General features: G+C 34.5%; 1 protein-coding gene across 2 annotated transcripts; it reads right to left on the reverse strand.

Moving 5' to 3' along the window:
- Positions 1-149: 149 nt before the first annotated feature.
- Positions 150-19,787, reverse strand: LOC121980328 (lon protease homolog, mitochondrial-like). 2 transcript variants are annotated; one of them, XM_042532326.1, is made up of 20 exons: positions 19,217-19,787; positions 18,343-18,408; positions 17,567-17,752; positions 17,412-17,477; positions 17,302-17,343; positions 15,574-15,699; positions 14,879-14,977; positions 14,385-14,450; positions 14,219-14,305; positions 12,672-12,711; positions 12,388-12,559; positions 12,065-12,189; positions 7,462-7,592; positions 7,260-7,364; positions 7,012-7,125; positions 5,598-5,765; positions 2,394-2,495; positions 1,632-1,862; positions 840-1,358; positions 150-687 (listed from the first exon to the last, which is right to left on the reverse strand). In XM_042532326.1, exons 1-20 carry the CDS (start codon positions 19,556-19,558, stop codon positions 502-504), a joined length of 2,973 nt encoding a protein of 990 aa, XP_042388260.1. In that variant the 5' UTR covers positions 19,559-19,787; the 3' UTR covers positions 150-501. The 2 variants fall into 2 exon arrangements, with proteins under 2 accessions (XP_042388260.1, XP_042388267.1); XM_042532333.1 differs by having other exon boundaries at positions 15,574-15,696; positions 19,217-19,786.
- Positions 19,788-20,197: the final 410 nt, after the last annotated feature.

The following is a 20,197-nucleotide window of genomic DNA, read 5'->3' on the forward strand; positions in this document are numbered from 1 at the left end:
GAAAAGCCATTGACAAGCCTAAATTTAAAAGAACATTCCTACTCGATGGATTCTGGAGGCCTTAAGCAAGCTCTCTAAACAGTTAATCTCGCAAAGCATCTCAACCATAGACTAAAACAAAGTCAATGTTTACCTCTCGCAAAATTATATTTAAATCATACTTCAAAGTTCAAATAAATAAAAATCAAAGGTTACAAAAGGACACAAGTTTAACTAAAATATTTGGGAGCTTTATTGTTGGTAAACGGACGATGCTTCCACATGAATTTGATAAATATTTTTGATTGTGTCTCACAGCCACCTACAAAAATGTTACTGTTACAAACTAGTTAAGAGATTTTATAGCAAGATGATGTAAAACTCCTAATTTCATCTTCAAAGGGAGCGCTGGCATTTTTCTTCCTGCTAGATATCTTGTTCTTGATCTTGTGTGGAGCTTTCATGAAACCCAATAAAAAAAATGTTCAATTGCAAGCTCAGAATAACTGAGGGGAACACAGATTATTTGGCATCATCATGCTCACTTGCAAAAGCAATCTCGTAAATTTGGTTGTAGTTGTCTACAAAATGAACCTCAAGGCCTTCTTTCACATTATCAGCCAGCTCGTCAAAATCTCTCCTGTTAGCTGATGGAAATATTATAGTCTTGACGTTGCTCCTCCTAGCAGCAATTGTTTTCTCTTTTACCTGTTCAAATTTGAAAAGACATGAACTTCCATGGTGAAGAAAGCAAGGATATCCTAATAAGTCTGCCAGGCAAACGTAATGAATTATCCATAAGAGGCACGCAGGAATGTAAAATGAAATATCATGAACAAAATCAAGTGCAAGCTAAGTACCCCTCCAATTGGCAGAATACGTCCAGTTAATGTTACTTCACCAGTCATAGCGAGGTCCTTCCTCACAGGCTTATTCATTGCAAGGGACAACATGGATGTGATCATAGTGCACCCAGCACTTGGCCCATCCTTCGGGGTGGCGCCTGCCGGTACATGAAGATGGATCTTGGAATTTCCAAAAAAATTATTCTCTGGCTCTTTTTCGAGGAATATTGCTCTGGCAACTGTATGAGCTATTTGGGCACTTTCCTTCATGACATCCCCAAGCTGACCCGTTAGATGAAGTGCACCTTTCCCATCTCCTTGCTCCACAATGGTGGTCTCAATGTACAATGTTGAGCCACCCAAGGCAGTCCATGCTAGACCCATGACAACACCTACTGGGGTCTCATCAAAAATCCGTTCTGCATGGAATACTGGTTTACCAACAAAGTCAGCAAGATTAGATGCATCAATGATAATTTTATCAGATGTTTTACTGATAACTGATTCATTAGCATCGGTTGTCCCTTGATTGACCTGCCAATCATAAAACCGAAAAATCAGTTATTACTTCTTCCAAACAGGACCCAAAAAAAAACTAAAACTAAAACTATTCATGTATCTTGTTTAGCTAATTCCATTCAATTGATATTATAACTGTACTATTACTATCAACGATTTGTAAGTTTTAATAGAACAATGCTATTATGCTGATACTTTAGAGCCTTAATAAATTGTCATAAAAGAAATATTTGCACTTCGCTTGAAACTGTCTACCGCAGTTTAACAGATTGAATACAAATATAATACCTCTTGGCTACTTGAGTTCTCGGTCACTGAGGGACCAGATTCTGCCTGATTAGGTTCTGTGAATGATTTGAGGGCTTCTACACTTGAGGTTGGAGCATTAGTATCTTTACCTATTTGACTATCCCCAACAATTTCAGATGATACTTTAGACAAATTGCTCGATTCCTGGGAGTCTTCTTTTTGAGAGCTATCCTCATTGGTCACTCCTCTACGAACAAGTTGCAAAGCTATCTGGCAAATAGAAGGCATCATAGTGAGAGAATAACTGTTGCAACATAATCCTTAAAAAAACCATGTCATAGAGCATAGCAAAAAAACTGATAGTAATGTGGTAAAAATCAACAGTTCAAGCTACAAGGTCATTCAACCATAGGTATGTTCTTAAAAGAAATGGGTTGCCACATGGCATAAGGTTCATTTAGAAGTAATAAACAACATTGCAAAACAGAACAGCACTAGCAGAACAAGCTAGCAACAAATTTTGATCAAGGCTTAGCATTAAACCATCAAGTCGTAATGTATGAATATGATGGATGAATGGATCATAGTCACACTAAAAAACAATCATGAACAAAGTTCTTCTGAAAATAAGAATCGAACAGAAGTAGATCAGACATTAGAAAATTTAGAAACAAACAATCACTTTAGTATGATAATATGTATGCAATTAAAACTTTATAAATACAGCTTGCAATGCTTTACCAGAGAAAAAACAAGCTAACACCTCTATCTTTTACATTTCATGAATCAAGAAATATGTACCTTGCGATATATCTTTTCAATATGCTTCTGTAGGTTCCTAACACCAGCTTCTCGGCAATAATTCTCAATTAATGATAGTAGAGCTGCATCAGTGACTTCCACCTATACAATTAAGCACAAGACTGCATCCAATTGACATGCGACTAAACATAAAGATGGAAACTCAAACACATCAGCATCATCAAGATGCGTTATTCTCTGACAATGTATTGTTAACATAATTCAGATAGGAAAATAAAATTTTTCTTTAATAGGACTCAACCATTGTGGAAGGTTAGCCATATAAACTACCATTGTTAGTATTTTTACATGAGTATAAGCTGTTAAAAAATTAGAATAATCAATAATCTCAATGGTCAATACATTAAGCAAAATTTTGGCATTTTATGATTTTGTTTTGTGTCAAATACAATCTTTGGCAAAAATCAAAAGGGCACCTTTTCTTCTCTTTCAAATCGTCATAGGGGCGCCCCACTTTTATTTTTTTTATCAAAAGGGCGCCTCATCCTCTTGTAAAATGATACAACTATCCTCTTCTAATTATTATCACGTCACTCCTTTTCTCTCCTTTCCCTTTTTTTCCGCCTAAATCCTGAACTGGTTGGACGCGTTGTAGCACTTACGGTTTCTACAACATGAATTCTTTTTTAAGACTAATTGTTCGAAGCCTCTGAAAAGGATTTAAATGATGTTTTTTAGCTGAAACTGGTCATTCCACCCATAACCAATTGTAGATCATGAACTTCGATTTGATGATATATTATGCGTCCCATGGTTTAGCCCGAGTTAAAAGTTACAGTCTCTCAAAATTTAGGATTTAACATTCACATTGTAACAGCTATGAAACCATAGGTGCTATACGAATAATTTTAGTATTAAAATTTTTTTCCGTGTTGCAGCTATGAAACCGTAGCTGCTACATGTAGCAGCTACAATTTCGTAGCTGTTACAACGTGCTCGACTAGTTTAGAATTTAAGCAAGAAAAAAGGGAAGAGAGAGAAAAAGAGTGACGTGATAATAATTAGGATAGTACCGAAGAACAATTGTGTCATTTTATAAGGTGATAGGGCACCCTTTTGATAAAAAATCAAAGTGAGGGGGTGCCCCTTTGATGATTTGGAAAAAAAGGGCACCCTTTTGATTTTTTGCCCAGAGAGTGCCTACTACCAACATGTTATGAAAGCCATAGCAATGAAAAAAAAGGCCCCATTTTGATTTTTGATACTTGGGTGGTAGATTTGCATCACACGAGCAAGGTTTGAATTCCTTGGGTTCATTCCCTTAGGGAATAAGTTCCTCCCACTTAGGAGGTCGCTCGGTACCATGATTTATCTCCCTTCTAAATGCCTAGGGGAGGGCGTGGAGAGGAGCCTGGGGTGAGCGCATCACCTTTTTGCATCACATAGCAATGAAAAAAAGGTATTAAGATGCTAATTTTGAAATGTGGTACTTACTCTACGTGAATACTATATATTATTAGGGCATTTTAAGGACTGAACGTAAATGCCAACATGCTTAATATAGAAAATTATAATTCCTATTCAATGAATGACGTCTATATAATAAAAACAATTAAAATTTAAAATATTATTTAAAAGACCCATGTTTGTTTGTCTAGCATGCATACTAGTACATGTCTTGGGGTAAACAGAAGGTGTTGTGGATTTCTTCCATAATTGAGCTTCATTTTAGGCAATATGCCTGAAAAAACTATATTTCATCCTTCCTACACTAAGATTAATAAAGAAAAAATTCCTTAGTTAAATTGTTATACTTATACTAAACCGCTGTCCTGTCATCATTGTTCAGTTTTACTAAATCTTACACTGGAAAATGTAAACTACTAATTCAAGATTAGATCCTCAGTAGATCCCTCAATGTTAAAGAAAGTACATTTTCAAAAACATGATAGCATATTTTCTTTTAATATATATATATTTTGAATAAAGGGGCAAGGAAGCCATCATCATGGTCTTGCAAGCAGATAATTGTGTAAAAAATCCTCTTGTTTCTATGTTCAAACTTCTATGTATTTTTCAAATTTTTATTACCTTCTTTATATTGATTCTTCATAGGCATTTTAGTAGTTTCATATTCTCACCCATTGATTGCCACAAGATGATGAATGCATGCAGTAATAGGGATGCAAAAAGCAAAGGTGAATTATATAAGAAAATTTTCTTGGTGTAGTGATATTGCCAAGTGGTTGGGTTTGACCGTGTGATTAGATGTGTTTGGCAAAGACTCTTAAGTTAGATTCATCTGTGTTGTGTTGCCAATGTGTCATCAAATGTGCATAAACTTGGAATAGGAGCTCAGAGAATTTGGAAACTCAATGTGGTCGAGTCATTTGATAGTGGATGATTCGATGGCTTGATGGCCTAATGGGAGGTAAATTTTTAAGGCAGGGAAGAAGAATGGCATGTGCAGGAGCTTGGCCAGCTTGATAAATTCGAAGGATACAGGCTGCACGAGGAATACTTTGAAGTAGCCTGAAGCTATAGACTTGTACGTGAAGGATGACTAATAATTATTCCAAAGGATTGAGAGTATAAGAGGCTTGCTCAATTGCCTCCTGAAAGTAGCCGTTGTAGTGAATTCTTACTCACACACGAGTACTCATGGAAATACACAATTGAATTGACTTTGTTTTACAAGAAAGTTTTATTTTGGGGTCACATTTACTCACTCATCCCCGTGTGTCATACGCTACAACGATCCTACAAATTTTATGCTTAGAAAAGAAGCTCATGCAAATTCTAACCTATGACAATAGAGAAGCCTAGCCATGGTTGTTTGATTAAGAAAATAAAACTAGAAGAATGCTCCATGCAAGCAATAATAGGCTATGACTAAAAACAGCCTTGAGTCAGCATACCAAAAAAAATTGCCTTATTACTTGCTATATGGTTCACAATTTCTAATGAAGCACTAAATAAGAATGTAATGATACTGAAAAATAAACATCTAAAGTGTATATGGGAATCATTTATACACAACCAAAAAAATAAGAGATAAAATAGGGTATATGCTGAATGTAGATACATTAAGATTTAGAATTTAAGAGGCAATCAATCAGAAAACAATCCAATTTCAATGTGAAATAAGTCAATATGCAGGATAGATCTTTTGCCTAGAAAAAACTAACAGAAGGTAAATTGACAATAGCACATGATGGAGATATAAAAAATACATGGACATACCTGTTCAAGTTTGATCCCACATGCTTCTCGAGTTGTCTTCTCCAAATAGTCCCTTGCAATATGCATCTTTTCGTCAGTGATATAGCCAGCAAGAGCAATATTTTCCATTCTATCCAAAAGAGGGTTCGGAATCATCTCAATCACATTAGCCGTACAAACAAATAGAACCTGTGTAAAAAAGTCAAATTCAGATAATATTCAGCGGCCATAATAATTAATCTACACTAGAAAAAATTAAGAGAATAATAGATGCTTGTCCCATAGAGAATAGCATATCCACCATTTAATGATAACTAGAAGAAACAAGTAAGCATAATTATAAAAATCAAATAAGAGATTGCACTGGCCAACCTCCAGGATACTGGTTTAATGATCAAGCGAGTAGATCAATTGGTTGAACCATGTGGACCCAGACATTGACTTGGCGGAACCCACTGACCAAACCAATCTAAGCTAAATCGCAAGTATATGGATTTTGTTTATGAACTACAAATTTAGATAATGAAGACTAAGAAATTATATCCCATAAGCAAATTCCACATCGCAAAGAAACTCATTCCTTTTATTACATTACAATTTGGTGCATAGTACTAAAAATAACAAAAATCAAACCAGATGAGCTTCATATTGATATAACTCACCAGTACATAGCCATAACAAATATTAAAAACATAACTATTGATATAAATCACCAGTACACACGAAATTAGTATTAATATTAAAATTAAAATACTCAACTTGCAATTACATTTTAAATTGAAATTTTTTATTTTTTTTTTAGGTGTAACTACTATCATGGTAGATTAAAATATGAAAAATAATTATTTTTCTCAAATTTAATTATTTGAAATTGTAATATTTAACATTTCAAGAGACATAACAAATTGACTTGGTTTTCTGAAAACCAATCTGAGATTGCTTGAACATTTGAGTCATGAACTATCAGCCGTACAAGGAGAAATGTCCTATTCCCCTTTTCAAATCTAATCAGCAGTCCCAGGCTCCCAGCAGCCCTAGCAGACCGACCAGTTTTCATTACAGTGCAAATAAGAGAAAAACCAAGTTCAAAAAATGGTGTTAAATAACTCCTATTGCAATTTTCTATTATCTATAAGTTAGCAAGTAGGAAGTATAATTTTTACTTCCTACTGGTAGGTGGAATTTATGAGTCCTTGTGCATCGTTTGTATTCTTCCAAGATGAAAGTAAATTAATTAAATCAAAAAGATCAAATACCTTCAATGAACTAATAAAAAGTACCACAATTAGTTTGAGAGTCCTTGTTCATCATTAGGATTTTCCCAATTGACGGTAGATTAATTAAATCAAAACGAACAATAACCTCCATGAACTAATAAAAAGTTTCACAATCATGAGTTCAATAGCAGAAACAGTTGGGAGAAATAGTGGGAAACCTTTGATAAGTCAATTGGAACATCAAGGTAGTGGTCGAGGAAATTTATATTTTGCTCAGGATCAAGAAGCTCCAGCAAAGCACTAGCTGGATCACCAGCATGCCCCTTCCCTAACTGTTGTGAGATTTAAGACCATGGAGATTTCTTGTTAGAAGCAGACATCATTGTATAGGAGTTTCAGATCGTGACAACAAGATACTGCTATAAATAAAAATAAGAAACTATCATAATGAGAGAATAATATATACCTTGTCAATTTCATCAATTAAAACAAGTGGATTTGCTGTTCCTACATTTTTTAGGCATTGCACCATCTTTCCTGGCATCGCACCAATATAAGTACGGCGGTGGCCCTAGGACAGTCAATACGAATAAATATGATAATATAGATGAGAACAACGTTGGATTCTGAACTGATTATTCAAATGTGAGATAATAGTTAATATGCACCTTGATTTCAGCAACATCAGCCAAGCCGCCAACTGAAAACCGATAGAACTTGCGGTTTAAAGCCCGTGCAATTGAACGACCAATGCTTGTTTTGCCAACTCCAGGAGGTCCAGATAGACATATAATTTTTCCTAGATTAAAGAATTGGTAAAATCATAAGCCAACAAAAGGAGTTCAAACACAAGCAATGCAAATATAGAGAGAAATTTAAATTTGATGATTTTTTTTTAACAATCCACTAATACAATAGGAGGAAAAAAAAATTCAAAACGAAAGTTGAGCATAAAACATGTGTCATCTGCACTGTGGTAAGGCACTTGTCGATATGATGAACATGTATGGTTACTAAAAGGGGCAAACTTTTTGAAAATTCAAGATGGTGCACTGAAAGAAGGCATTGCAATGTTTAGGGCATTGCAACATTTAGGTATCAGATATTTCATGAAAAATGAGCTAAATTTATATGTACCTTATTTAGTCATCTGCATTACTTAAACAGAGTACAGTTTTCTAAAACACTTTAAGTTGCTTTAACAGTATTATACACACACACACACACGCACATGTATTCAAAATCAAGTAATATGACAAGTCTAAAGCCCTGTTTACTTTGAAAGATGGAATGGGGAGGGAAAAGAATTGAAAATGGAAAAAAAATCTCTAGGGAAAGGTGAGAGAAAGGATAGATAAAAGAAGCAAATATGAGGGAAAGAAAAGATGACGACGTCGACAACAACAACCAAGCTTTATCCCACTAGATGGGATCGGCTATATGGATTACTTTACACTATTGAGCTCTATATCCTACTATATCATCATCTATACTTAAATAAATTTTATCTTGTTTTATTATTGCTAATCAAGTTTTTTGTGGTCTTCCTCTTCCTCTTCCTCGTTTAATATACGTGTTTGTCATAGTTTCATATCGCCTAACTAGAGCATTTATTGATCGTGTACATGTCCGTACCATCTTAAACGTGTCTCTTGAAGTTTTTCCTCAATAGATGCAACTCTGACTTTCTCTCTAATGCTTTCATTTCTTATTTTGTCCATCCTCGTATGTCCACAAATTCACCTTAACATTTTATCTTTGCAACTCACATCTTCTGCTCATGTGCTAAGTCATAGCCTAACATTCAGTTCCATACAACATAGCAAGTCTAACTGTGATTTTGTAGAACTTTTCTTTAAGTTTTAGAGGTATTTTACGGTCACATAAAGTACCTGACGCTCTCCTCCATTTCAACCATCCTGCATGTATTCTATGTAAGACATCTCTCTCAATCCTTCTATCGTTTTACAAAAATAATCCTAGGTTTCGGGCAACTTATCATCTCCTATCTTTAACAATTGTTTCATTACGTATAATATTACTAAACTTAAATTCTATATATTTTGTCTTCATTCTACTAAACCTAAAATCTTTCCTTTCTAGTATTTTTTTACCAAGATTCTAGTTTAGCATTTACTCCTTCATGTGTTTCATCTACCAAAACAATATCATCTACAAATAACACGCACCTCAGTACTGTATCTTGAATGTGTATAGTGAGTTCACCATAATTAGTGTAAAAAGATAGGGACTTAGAGCTGATCCTTGATATAACCCTATCTTTATTAGAAATGTTTCAGTTACTCCGCCTGAAATCTCTACTCTGGTCATTACATCCTTTTACATATCCTTAATTAGTTCAATATATGTTACACTAACACCTCTCTTTTCTAGAATTCTCCATATAATTTCTCGACTCTGTCATAAACTTTTTCTAAATCAATAAATACCTCTAAGTCAATAAATATTATGGGTAGATATTGTTTTTGCTCTGGATATTTTTCAATTAGTTGTCTAAGAAGATGTATAGCTTCTATTGTCGATCTTCCAGGTATGAACCTAAATTGATTTTCGGTCACAGTGTCTCCTTCCTTAATATTTTCTCTGTTACTTTTTCCTAAAATTTCATAGTATGACTCATTAATTTAATACCCCTATAGTTTACATAATTTTGTATTATATAAAGGAACTAGAGTACTTGTCCTCCATTAATTAGACATTGTTTTCTTTTTTAATATCATATTAAATAATTTTGTAAGTCATTCAATACCTTGTTTCCCTGGACACTTCCATACCTCTATCGGAATATCATCTAGTTCAACGATTTTACCATTGTGCATCCATTTACAACTTGTTCTTCTTCTGAAGTTTGAATTCTACGATAAAAAATTAAATTTCTATACTCATTGACCTACTTAAATTACTTAAGTTAAGTTGATCGCCTAAACCTTTATTAAAAAGTTGATGAAAATACTCTTCCTCTTTTATTTCTCTATCATTTACTAGTACCCTATTATATTCATCTTTAATACATTTTATTTGGATAAGATCTCTTGTCTTCCTTTCTCTCACTTTAGCTATTCTATAAATGTCTCTTTCCCCTTCTTTTGTATCCAATTTTTAATATAATCATTCAAAAGATTCATTCTTTGCTCCATTCACTACTTTCTTAGCCTCTTTCTTGGCTATTGTATATTTTTTTTGAGTTTTCCTCGTTCTTATAAATATATAATTCCTTATAAGCGGTTCGTTTTTATCTTCACTTTCTCTTGTACTTTCTCATTCCACCACCAAGATTCTTTACTCAGTGGTGCATGTTCCTTTGACTCACGGAGCACACTCTTAGCTACTATTTTCAACTTTGATATCATCTAATCCGATGTCGTATTAGAATCACCATATATTTCACCTAATGCCTGTACTCCTACCTTCTCTTTAAATAAATTTTGCTTCCCATCCTTTAATTTCGACCACTTAATTCTAGGAGTCGTATATATTTTCTTTCTATTGATACTATGCTTGAGACATATATCCAACACTGCTAACCTATATTGGATAGTTAAGCTTTCTCCAAGGATGACCTTACCATCTTTACAAATCTTTCTATCCTTTTTCCTAACCATAAAAAAGTCAATTTGCGATTTATTATGCTCACTTTTGAACATGACTAAGTGTTCTTTATTCTTAAAATATGTATTAGCTAATATAAGATCATATGCTATCGCAAAATCTAATATAGTTTTTCGCATTTCTCGTTCCAAACCCATAACTCCCGTGTACCCACTCATATCCCTCATTTTTCACTTCGACATGCTCATTTAGATTACCTCCTATTAAATCATTTCATTTGGCAGAATGTTTTATAATAGTTCATCTAAGTCGTCTTAAAACCTTAATTTGGTAGCTTCACCTAATCTTACTTGCGCTGCATATACGCTAATAATATTCATAGTTTCTTTCGCCACTATTATCTTAAAGGCTATAATTCTATCCCCTTTTCTAACTACTCCTACAACTTCATCCTTTAACGAATTATCTACAACAATACATACTCTATTTCTTGCTTTACTTTTTCCTATGTATCATAACTTAAAATCCGAGTTCTCTATCATCTTTGCCTTCTCGCCTACCCATTTTGTTTCTTGTACACACAAAATACTAATTATTCTCTTAATCATCATATCTACTACCTCCATTGGTTTAGCAATAAGGGTTCCTATATCCCATGTTATAAATTTTAGAATATTTAGTTTTCCTATCATATTTGTTCTTATCCAACTTATAGTGTGAGAACTCTTGCCTATTTAACACTACACCCAAATTCTCATGGAGAAGTAGTGATCCTTGCCTACACGTAACATTCGAACGTTGCAACATGAACTCTTGCATATTTAGCATTACACCCGAGTTCTAGAGATGTAGCGGTCCTTGTCAAGACGTTACAGTCGGACCTTGCAACGCGTTCCTTTCGAGAAAGGATCTAGCATTAGCACAGTAGTTTAATAGATCCATTCATTGAACATTTGCCATGAATGAATCCATCACACAAGGCCGCCGCGTGGCCAAGTGAGGTCGTCACCCAACGCCGCGCGAGGTTGTTGCTCACGGCCACACAAGGTTGTCGCCTGCAGTCGCACAAAGCCATTGCTTGCTGTCACGCATGGTTGTTGCCCATGGTTGCGCAAGGTCGTTGCCCACAACCGGTGGTCGCGCGTGGCAACCCAACGAGCGCGCGAGGCTTGTTCGCTATTGTGAATTGTACCATGTGCGCTAGGCTTCCAAAAGGGAGGAAAGAAAGAGCTTTCCGTCTGTTTTAGATTGATTAAAAAATAATCCATTGATGGATTGTTAAATCCGTTTGCTCTGTGTCTGCATAGGAGGAAGGAGGAATATAATTCATCCTTTTTTACGAAGTAGACAAGGGATTTTCCAGGATGGAAATCTTCCAACCTTCCAAATAAATAGAGGATAAAAGTTGATCCGGATGAGGCTCATATCAATTTAGGGGGTATTGTGCCAACTAGAACATAATAATTTTGGTACACTCTACCCACAATACAAAGTAAATAATAGGTTATTGAATGCTGCCAGCCTACCATCACTAATTCTAGATTGGAAAATGCACACTACTGTCCATACAAAAATGAGATTAAGCAAAAGCAACATGGATTGACCAGCTACAATGACGATAAGCCATTAGGTCCCAATTATTTGAGAGATAAACTGCAATGGCAATGAAATATTACAATGACACATTTAGAGGGAAGAGACCTTGTGAGATTCCTCTGAGTTTTCCAACAGCTATGAACTCCAAGATCCTCTCCTTTACATCAGACAAACCATAATGGTCTTCATCTAGAATTTTTTGAGCATGATGGACATCAAAATTTTCAGCACTGTAAGCATTAATAGAAGAATAAGAATCACAGTAATTTTTGCACTATGATAGGTGATCTATATGAGCTACTGAACAAGATAGTGACAAAAGGAGAGGTCAAAGCAATTTCCTAATCAAGTTTTACAAGTAATCGCTTACTCTAAAATCATACCAAAATAAACAAAATAATGTAACAATTTTCAGTCAGTAATGACACCTGTAGTTTCCCCAGGGCATTGAGGTTAGCCAATCAAGATAGTTTCGTGTTACATTAAACTCGCTTGAAGAAGCCTCCAGAAATTGTAATTTTGTGAGCTCTTCTTCAATAACTTGTAACACATGCTGAGGGCACTTGTCCTTATTTGGTTCAAGTCTTTCCCTAAACTTCGCTGCAAAGTTTTAAAAGTATAACATAAATTCAATTAGTAGTTGAACATAAAAAATCTAGTTAAACTTTGATAACCCCTTTATATGATAAGAGTTATTTTAGTCAAAACAAACCAGTTAGTGCTGTTTTGTCATCAGCCTCCATGCCGAGCTCCTAGAAAAGGTCAATAGACGTAACAATGAAATTAAACATCAGTAGAGGTTTAGAAGGGTGATTTTATAACATGTAGCACTCATTGGTTTTCTAACCCAGATTGTTATGAAAGACATAATCATGGTATGAAAAAATTGCACAACTTGCTACAATTACTGCTACCCATTGGACTTGATTATCTACTTTAAAATGGAAGTTCCAACAGCAAAGATGAGTAGCAAAATACAAATCGGAAACTTAATCCTTATTTTTCTGTGAGTATGGAAAATAGGACGGATAGAGGATATAGGAAGCATGGAAGCCAGGGTTTTAAGTTTCAGTAGTATCAGACTCTCAATAAATACATTCTGCAAGAGCCAACACACAACACCCTAGCAAATGGTCGACAGTGGCATCTGGCAACAACAGCTACAGCATAGGTAAGTTTGTTCTCCTGCTTTTTTTTTCATCTTCTCATTTTGATGGCTTTGCACAGATTCTTCATTGGATCACAGTAGGACTGAAATGAGGCTCTGCATGATCAGCACCGAACAACATATTTCATTCTGGGTTCCACACAAAGACCAACACTTGACATGATGAGCATCAACCAACACATCTCATTCTATTCAGGGATCGATACCTCAGCAATGAACAATTTTTAGCCCTTGATGGAAGTTGCTAAAAATGAGATTTGATTTTTCCACCAAGTTGTTCAATAGGAAAGACAAGGAAGGATATGAAAATTTATTTCTGAAATGATCATTCGATTGTTTCCTTGGGAGGAAGATCAGAAGGCATCATTCACTATTTTACTCTCTACTTTCTACTTAAGTCAACAAGGCCTTGGCAACATAAGATCAAATTAACAGGGCATAAACAGGAATGGGAGCTGCTAAGCTAATTTTTTCCATAATATCTAAGAGGTAGGCTTGACTGTCTGTGTCAATATTGTTGATGACAAGGTTACCAGGAATGAAATATATCATCACCATAAAGGTAACTGAATTAAAATGGGGAATTTGTTGGGTTATATAAAACAAAAAGAAGAAAAATCCAAAAAAACATAAATGTATAGTGAAGAGCTAGGAGAAAGAAAATAATTAGCACGTTTTCATACAAATCTCATTTAATGAGAAAAAGAGAGAGTCAAACTTTGAGAAAACGAGATTGGTTATTTCCTTTGCAAAGCATTTGGTTATATGCAATTGATAATTGCATCCGCATGTAAATGCAATTTTAGTTCTGTTGTTTCCTTGTCTACAAATACAGCTTTGCAACAATAGTTAAAGAAATGCAAGTCTTTAAAAAACTAAAATGCAAAAGACATTTGAAGTGTTACATTGACTCCTAGATCAAATGCAACCTACAATACATGCTTTAAATGACTCCTTGATCTCAAACAGCCGTAAGAGAAAAAAAATTATACAAGACTTCTTGATCTGGAAGCATATTATCAGCCTGTGAAACTCTTATGAAAAATCAGATGCCACTCTTATTGAAAAACAGATGTGAATGAGCATCTTACCTTCTTTATTGCTTTCAATTGCTCATTTAATAAATAGCGCCGCTGCTCACCACTTACTTTTTCCTCTATTGCTTTTGCAATTGATTCCTATTATTGAAATATGGCTTAGGTGAAGAGTTTAGATTTCAGGATGCCACTATAAACACAAAAAATTGCAATATAATACCTGTATTTTACTTATCTCCATCTCTTTCTTGAGTAATTCCAGTGTAAGCTTCAAGCGCTTGTAGACCTAGTAAGAATACAGTGAGAAGCTACTGCAACTTAGAATAACTCATAAAAACAAAAAAAGATAACCTAATCACATACAGTGATAATTTAAATTTGATAGGGTGCGGTCTAAAGATTGTCATATAGGGCTAAAGTAGTTACATAGACAAAAAAAATATACCAAACAAAACATATAATCCATGAAACCTAATACTGTAATGTGGGGATTGAACATAAGCTTTTGAAGTTCAAAATATCTAAACAATGTACAAATGCCATATGATATGTGAAAATTATAGTGCAACTCATAATCGCAAATCTTTTGAAATCTGCCACGATATTTGATTTAAATTTTACCAGGGGACAACCTTCAGGTATAAAAAGTGAATCCAGTTAAAATTTTCAGTTTGCATGTTAGTTAAGAGATGTTGGTAGCAAAAATCTACTTACGTCAAGCTCCTCAAGCACTTGTTGGCACAACAATTTGTTAGCTCCTGATATAGCAGCCCCAAAATCAGCAAGTCTTGGGTAATTGAACTCGCCAATATGCTGAGTTTTTGACAAACAATAAAATATTATAGGTTGTTCAGTTCATCTAAAAAGTATAAGAAATAGTTCAATGCAGCAGCAGCAACAAGAGCAAACAACATTAGTAAACATACAGCAAGTTCCAAACAAAATAGATTCACACAGACAAAAACATTAGTAAACATATGATAATTTCCAAGAAAAATCAACTCACATATGTTTTCTCAAATTGAAAACTAGAAACAAAATAATTGTCACAAATAACTTAATAATAAATCATATGGATCATGGCTATGGAAACCTTCATCCAACAAGCAAAAAAATCAGGGGCAGAAAAGAAGTCAAGATCCTCAAACATTGAACAACTTAAAAGAACAAATTTTCAAAATATCAAAGGGAGATTAAGTGGCCTTCTATAACAAACTTAAAGCATGCAAACAACCAATAGAGATGGATACATTTGGTATATTGCAAAACTTGTTGTTCAAGAAATTAACAAAATAAATCACACGACTCGCATGGTCCCACACATGCAACTGATTCAATTAACAGCTCAAGTGTGAAAGCAAAAAAAAAAAAAAATTGAGAGAAAAAATTAGAATTAGACTGGTCCTAACCTGTGTATAAGATTGAATATGATCTCTCCAAAGGGAACTTGTCTTTAGAACATCTCGCAATGTTGATATAACTTCAAAGGCTGTTGCCCTAATGACATCATCATCTTTATCATAAGAATTCTCCTGCTAACAAAAAACAAACAAATAATGATAAAAAAATACATCACAACTTTACCACAAATGAAAAATATGAGTGAAATGTCTAAGTTTGAAAGGAGAGTCCCAGTACACGTATATAAGTAACCCATTAGTCCAACTATTAACTATTAAGTACTCGGCTACATGGATTTTATTCCTCATTAAACTCTAGGTAATTCTATATCACTAATATAGAATTAAGTATTCGGCTATTAAATGCCTTTGGTTAAATTAAGTAGATGTTTTTATCTATGTTTACTCTAGCACCAATTATATACACAAAAACACACAAAGACACACTTCCATAACAAAAGGTGGTTGGTTGTACCACAACTTTAGTTAACCAAAAGGGTATATAATGATTGCATGAGACTTAAAAAGTTCCTCTCCAATTTTTACAATATCAGGTGTCCAATTCTTCAATATCTCTTCTTTGTTGAATGGCAAATGGAGCTTTTAATATTCTTCATCCATCCAAATTAAGAGAGTGTTTGATTTGTGCGTTTTCCATTTTTATTTTTGGAAAACGTGCGTTTCCATTTTCTTAGAAAATGACTTTAGACATTCTCTATTTTTCCATAAAATGCTATCTCTTTTTCTAGAAAACAGATGTGGAAAATACAAATCAAACACTATTTTATAGAAAATGCATGTTTTCCTGAAAATGAAAATGAAAAACGCGCAAACCAAACGCTCTCTAATTATTTCCATGTATCTTTTTTTCTTATTATTGAAATTAGATTTAATATATACAGGTTTGTTCTACACTTCTACTTAGTTCAAAATCTTTAGTTTTGGAAGTTTTATCTACTACTCTAGCTTTACTATAATTATATCTAAACTATCATCAAAAATCACAGTATCATCCGAACAAGGATGTCTAAGTTCTTATCCAGAATTCAATCTCACGTTATTTTTGTCTAATCCATCATCATTATCAATTAGCACAATATCATTGGCAAATAATAAAGGATGTCTTCTCTAGGGGAATACACCAATAGGAATAAATTCACTATGAAAGAGAGAAAAAACTGCTAACGATAGTCTATAGATACACCTAGAACAAAGAAAACTGCAAACATACCAAAGCATTGGCAACATTATGAGTTGATGAAAATAACTTAAAAAGTAGCAAGAGAAAGCAATAATGATATATATCCAAGCATTTCTGCTAAAAAAGATTGAATTGCCCAAAATAAAAGTTTGATTTTCCAGACACAGATATTAAGATCCAACTTAACACGTATTATGAGAACAAATGGATACAAAGGTCATCAATTTTTCAATGAAAGATAATGGATTTTTTCTTATCAATCCTCAATAGCATACTAATGATTTCCTAACTAATATTTAATAAGAACAAATATCATTCTTATATGACAAGTTATTCCAGCCTTTTGTAAAGGTTAAAATTTTCTAAAGAACTGGCATGTCACAAAACATATGTCATGATCAATGAGGTGATACAACTACATAATAGAGAGTTATAAAATGAACATTAGTAACACATTAGTGAATACAAAAACAAATACTGATGAAGAAATTCTAATCAAATAAGAAGAGATAGCTAGTAATGAAAACAATTTATACCTTTAGATGATCAACCTTAACTGTCAAAGGATCTTCATCAACCTGCATTGAAATCAAATTGAGAACTCAAACATTACCTTTTTTTGTAAATATAACAATATATATCTCACCATTTCTGTGATCCTCAGTCTTCTGTAACCTATGAGTACTACCTGATCGCCTTGAATGCTAGTTATCTGCACAAACATGTGATATGCATTATGGCAATAGAAAATAAAATCAAAAACCTACAACAGTCTTTAGTTAAGTGTATTCCAAGAAGAACCTGCGCTAGCGTCCCAATTTCATGAAGGCGCTTGAACAATTCCTTTCCTTTGAGATCATAAACACTTTTGTCCGACTCAGAGCCAGATGATGAGTCAATTTCTGGGTCCGCCTTAAGAAGAAAAGCACCAGCATAGGAGACTGACCTTTTCTGATTTTCCTTTAAAGCATCCATCAGTTTTGAATCCTGCAATGATATTTAGAATCAGCAGATTATCTTTGTACTAAAAGCAGATAAAAGGAACCTAAAGGATTGCAAAACAATTAAAGAGTGTGTAATTAGAGTATAATTTTCTTGTTGTTTTATCAAATCTTCAGAACCAAAATACACCACAAATTCATAGGAGTAACTATCCTTTTTATCAAAAGTCTCTACTGAAGGAAACAACTTGAGTTGTCATTAAGGTCCAATCCAACTTATAACCACGATCCTATATCATCCCAAGCTAAAAACATTTGGAAAAAACTAATGGCAATTCCAGTCCTGCTGAGACTCCATTGAACTAGTAAGCAGAAAGATCGTGTGATCCAAAATACTTGAGCATCATATAATATAATGGGATAGTTGACTAACAAACACAATTAGTCTCTCAATGGTGATGAAAAATTAATTAGGGTAACATTGCACAGGTAGAATTACAAAAGGCACTACTTTAAAATACCAACTAATGATCATTGAGTGATTTTTGCATCATAACTATTCTTTGCACATATATCTAGGCATAAAGGAAGCATAAATAATGTTTCACAGAGATTAGAGTGACAATGATTATGCACCTTCACATATATTGGCATATAAAAACCAGGAAACAATGGCCTGTGTGGAAGTGGCAATGCTACAACCTGTTTCACATTATCACCGTGAACAGAAGAAAAAAAATGTTAGCTATCATATAACACCAGAACAAATTAATAGCATGTTGTTCAGTTTGTAAGTAGTAATAATTAAAAAATGTTATCAAATGATAAGTAGTAGCAACTTGTTTCAGTATAGTAGACCAACAGGGCATAACAAACAACTGATTGCTAAGTATAGCCTGACAAAAAAAAATCAAGTAGTGTTCCAAAATCATATGATAATTGTTAAGCTTTCAATTCCACTCTGCACCTTCCTAACTATTTAAGTGTCATGAAATACCAACTAATTTACCCTTGAACAGATACAAACTGTTGTGATTGAATACAGAATATTACTTTTTTGGAACCAAAAACAAGTATGAAATTTGAATTGAAAATTCATGCTTTAAGCAAATGCCTTTGTTTGCAGGAAACAAACAAAGGAATTAAAATTTTGACACTTAGCGAATTTGTGGTTTCTAAATCTCATTAAGTTCAGTTGTTGTATTGCCTATATGTTCAACTCAAATTAGTGTTTTGCATTCCTAAGAGAATTATAGAAACATAACGTATTAAAGCAATTTAAGAAATCAGAATTTTATTGAATATATGGAAATGATGGTAGGTTCCGCCCTCAAACATCTTCAAATGACTTTACCAAAAATCAAATGTGTTTCCTACAGGCACAAGGATGGGCATTCGACCTGAGAGTTCAAGAAATTTCCAACCAAAAGCTAAGCAACCCTAGGGCACAAGAAGTTATGCAAAAAGTAAACTAAAATTGATGGTTAACGGGGAAAGAATTTTCACTTACAGACATGTAATCTTCAGGCCGTGGATTCGTGGAAACAATAGCCGACGATGCCTTGGACTCGGCCTCCTCAAAGGCACCACCTTCAGCGTCAATGGACGCAATGGCATCAACTTCTTCGGCTGCCTTAGCGTCCGGGGGCGGCTCAGAACCATCGCCACTCTTCGAGCAAAAGAACGCCTTTCTCCAAAACACCGGACTTCTGCCCTGCTGGTCCGTCAAGGACCGAAGCAAGCGGGGCAACGGAGACCTCCCTTCGCCTACATTGACGATACTCGCTGGGCGTTTCCCCGGGAGGGAGTGCAACCGGCCTCGGACGTGCAGAGAAGAGAGAACCTTCAGCATGAAGGACAGCTGGAAGGGATCCAAAAAACGAAGCCTAGATCGCAAATTCCAACCCTTGGAGCGTTCGGGAGAGGGATTACGAATTCTCGCTTGGATTTAGCAAGGGACAGAGAGGCGGCACTCGCGGCCTTCTCGGCCCTCCTTAAACCCTTCAGTATTCAGACAGGCGGCGGCGCCTTGGGCCGCAATCCAGGGATGGAGCTGGAATAATCCAGTCGACTCGACCGAAATTACAAAACAGTTCGATTTGATTTCAGTCGTTGAATGTTCGTATCTCTGATGTATCGACTTCTAAACAGATCGGATCGGGCATGATCTGCTCTGATTTGATCCGGACTGACGTGATACGGCATGATCTGATATGATTTGGGTTCCGCCCAGTAAGGTACGGTAATAGTTCGGTCTGTGGTCCAAGCTAAGCACAAGTGCGCAATGAACGTGCTAGCTCGGTCTGAATATTTAAAATAAAAAATAAAACAAAAAAGAGGAATTTTTATATTTTAATAAAAATATAAGTAGAACTATTATCATGATTTCTATATAAATTTTCACGTATTATAAAGTTAAAAAAAATAGTTTTAATCCAGAATAATAGTGTAGTGATAGAGTGTTTTTTTAATTATAAATAGTTTTAATTAA

Source organism: Zingiber officinale, chromosome 1B (genome assembly GCF_018446385.1).
Source record: "Zingiber officinale cultivar Zhangliang chromosome 1B, Zo_v1.1, whole genome shotgun sequence".
NCBI classification, from domain to species: domain Eukaryota; kingdom Viridiplantae; phylum Streptophyta; class Magnoliopsida; order Zingiberales; family Zingiberaceae; genus Zingiber; species Zingiber officinale.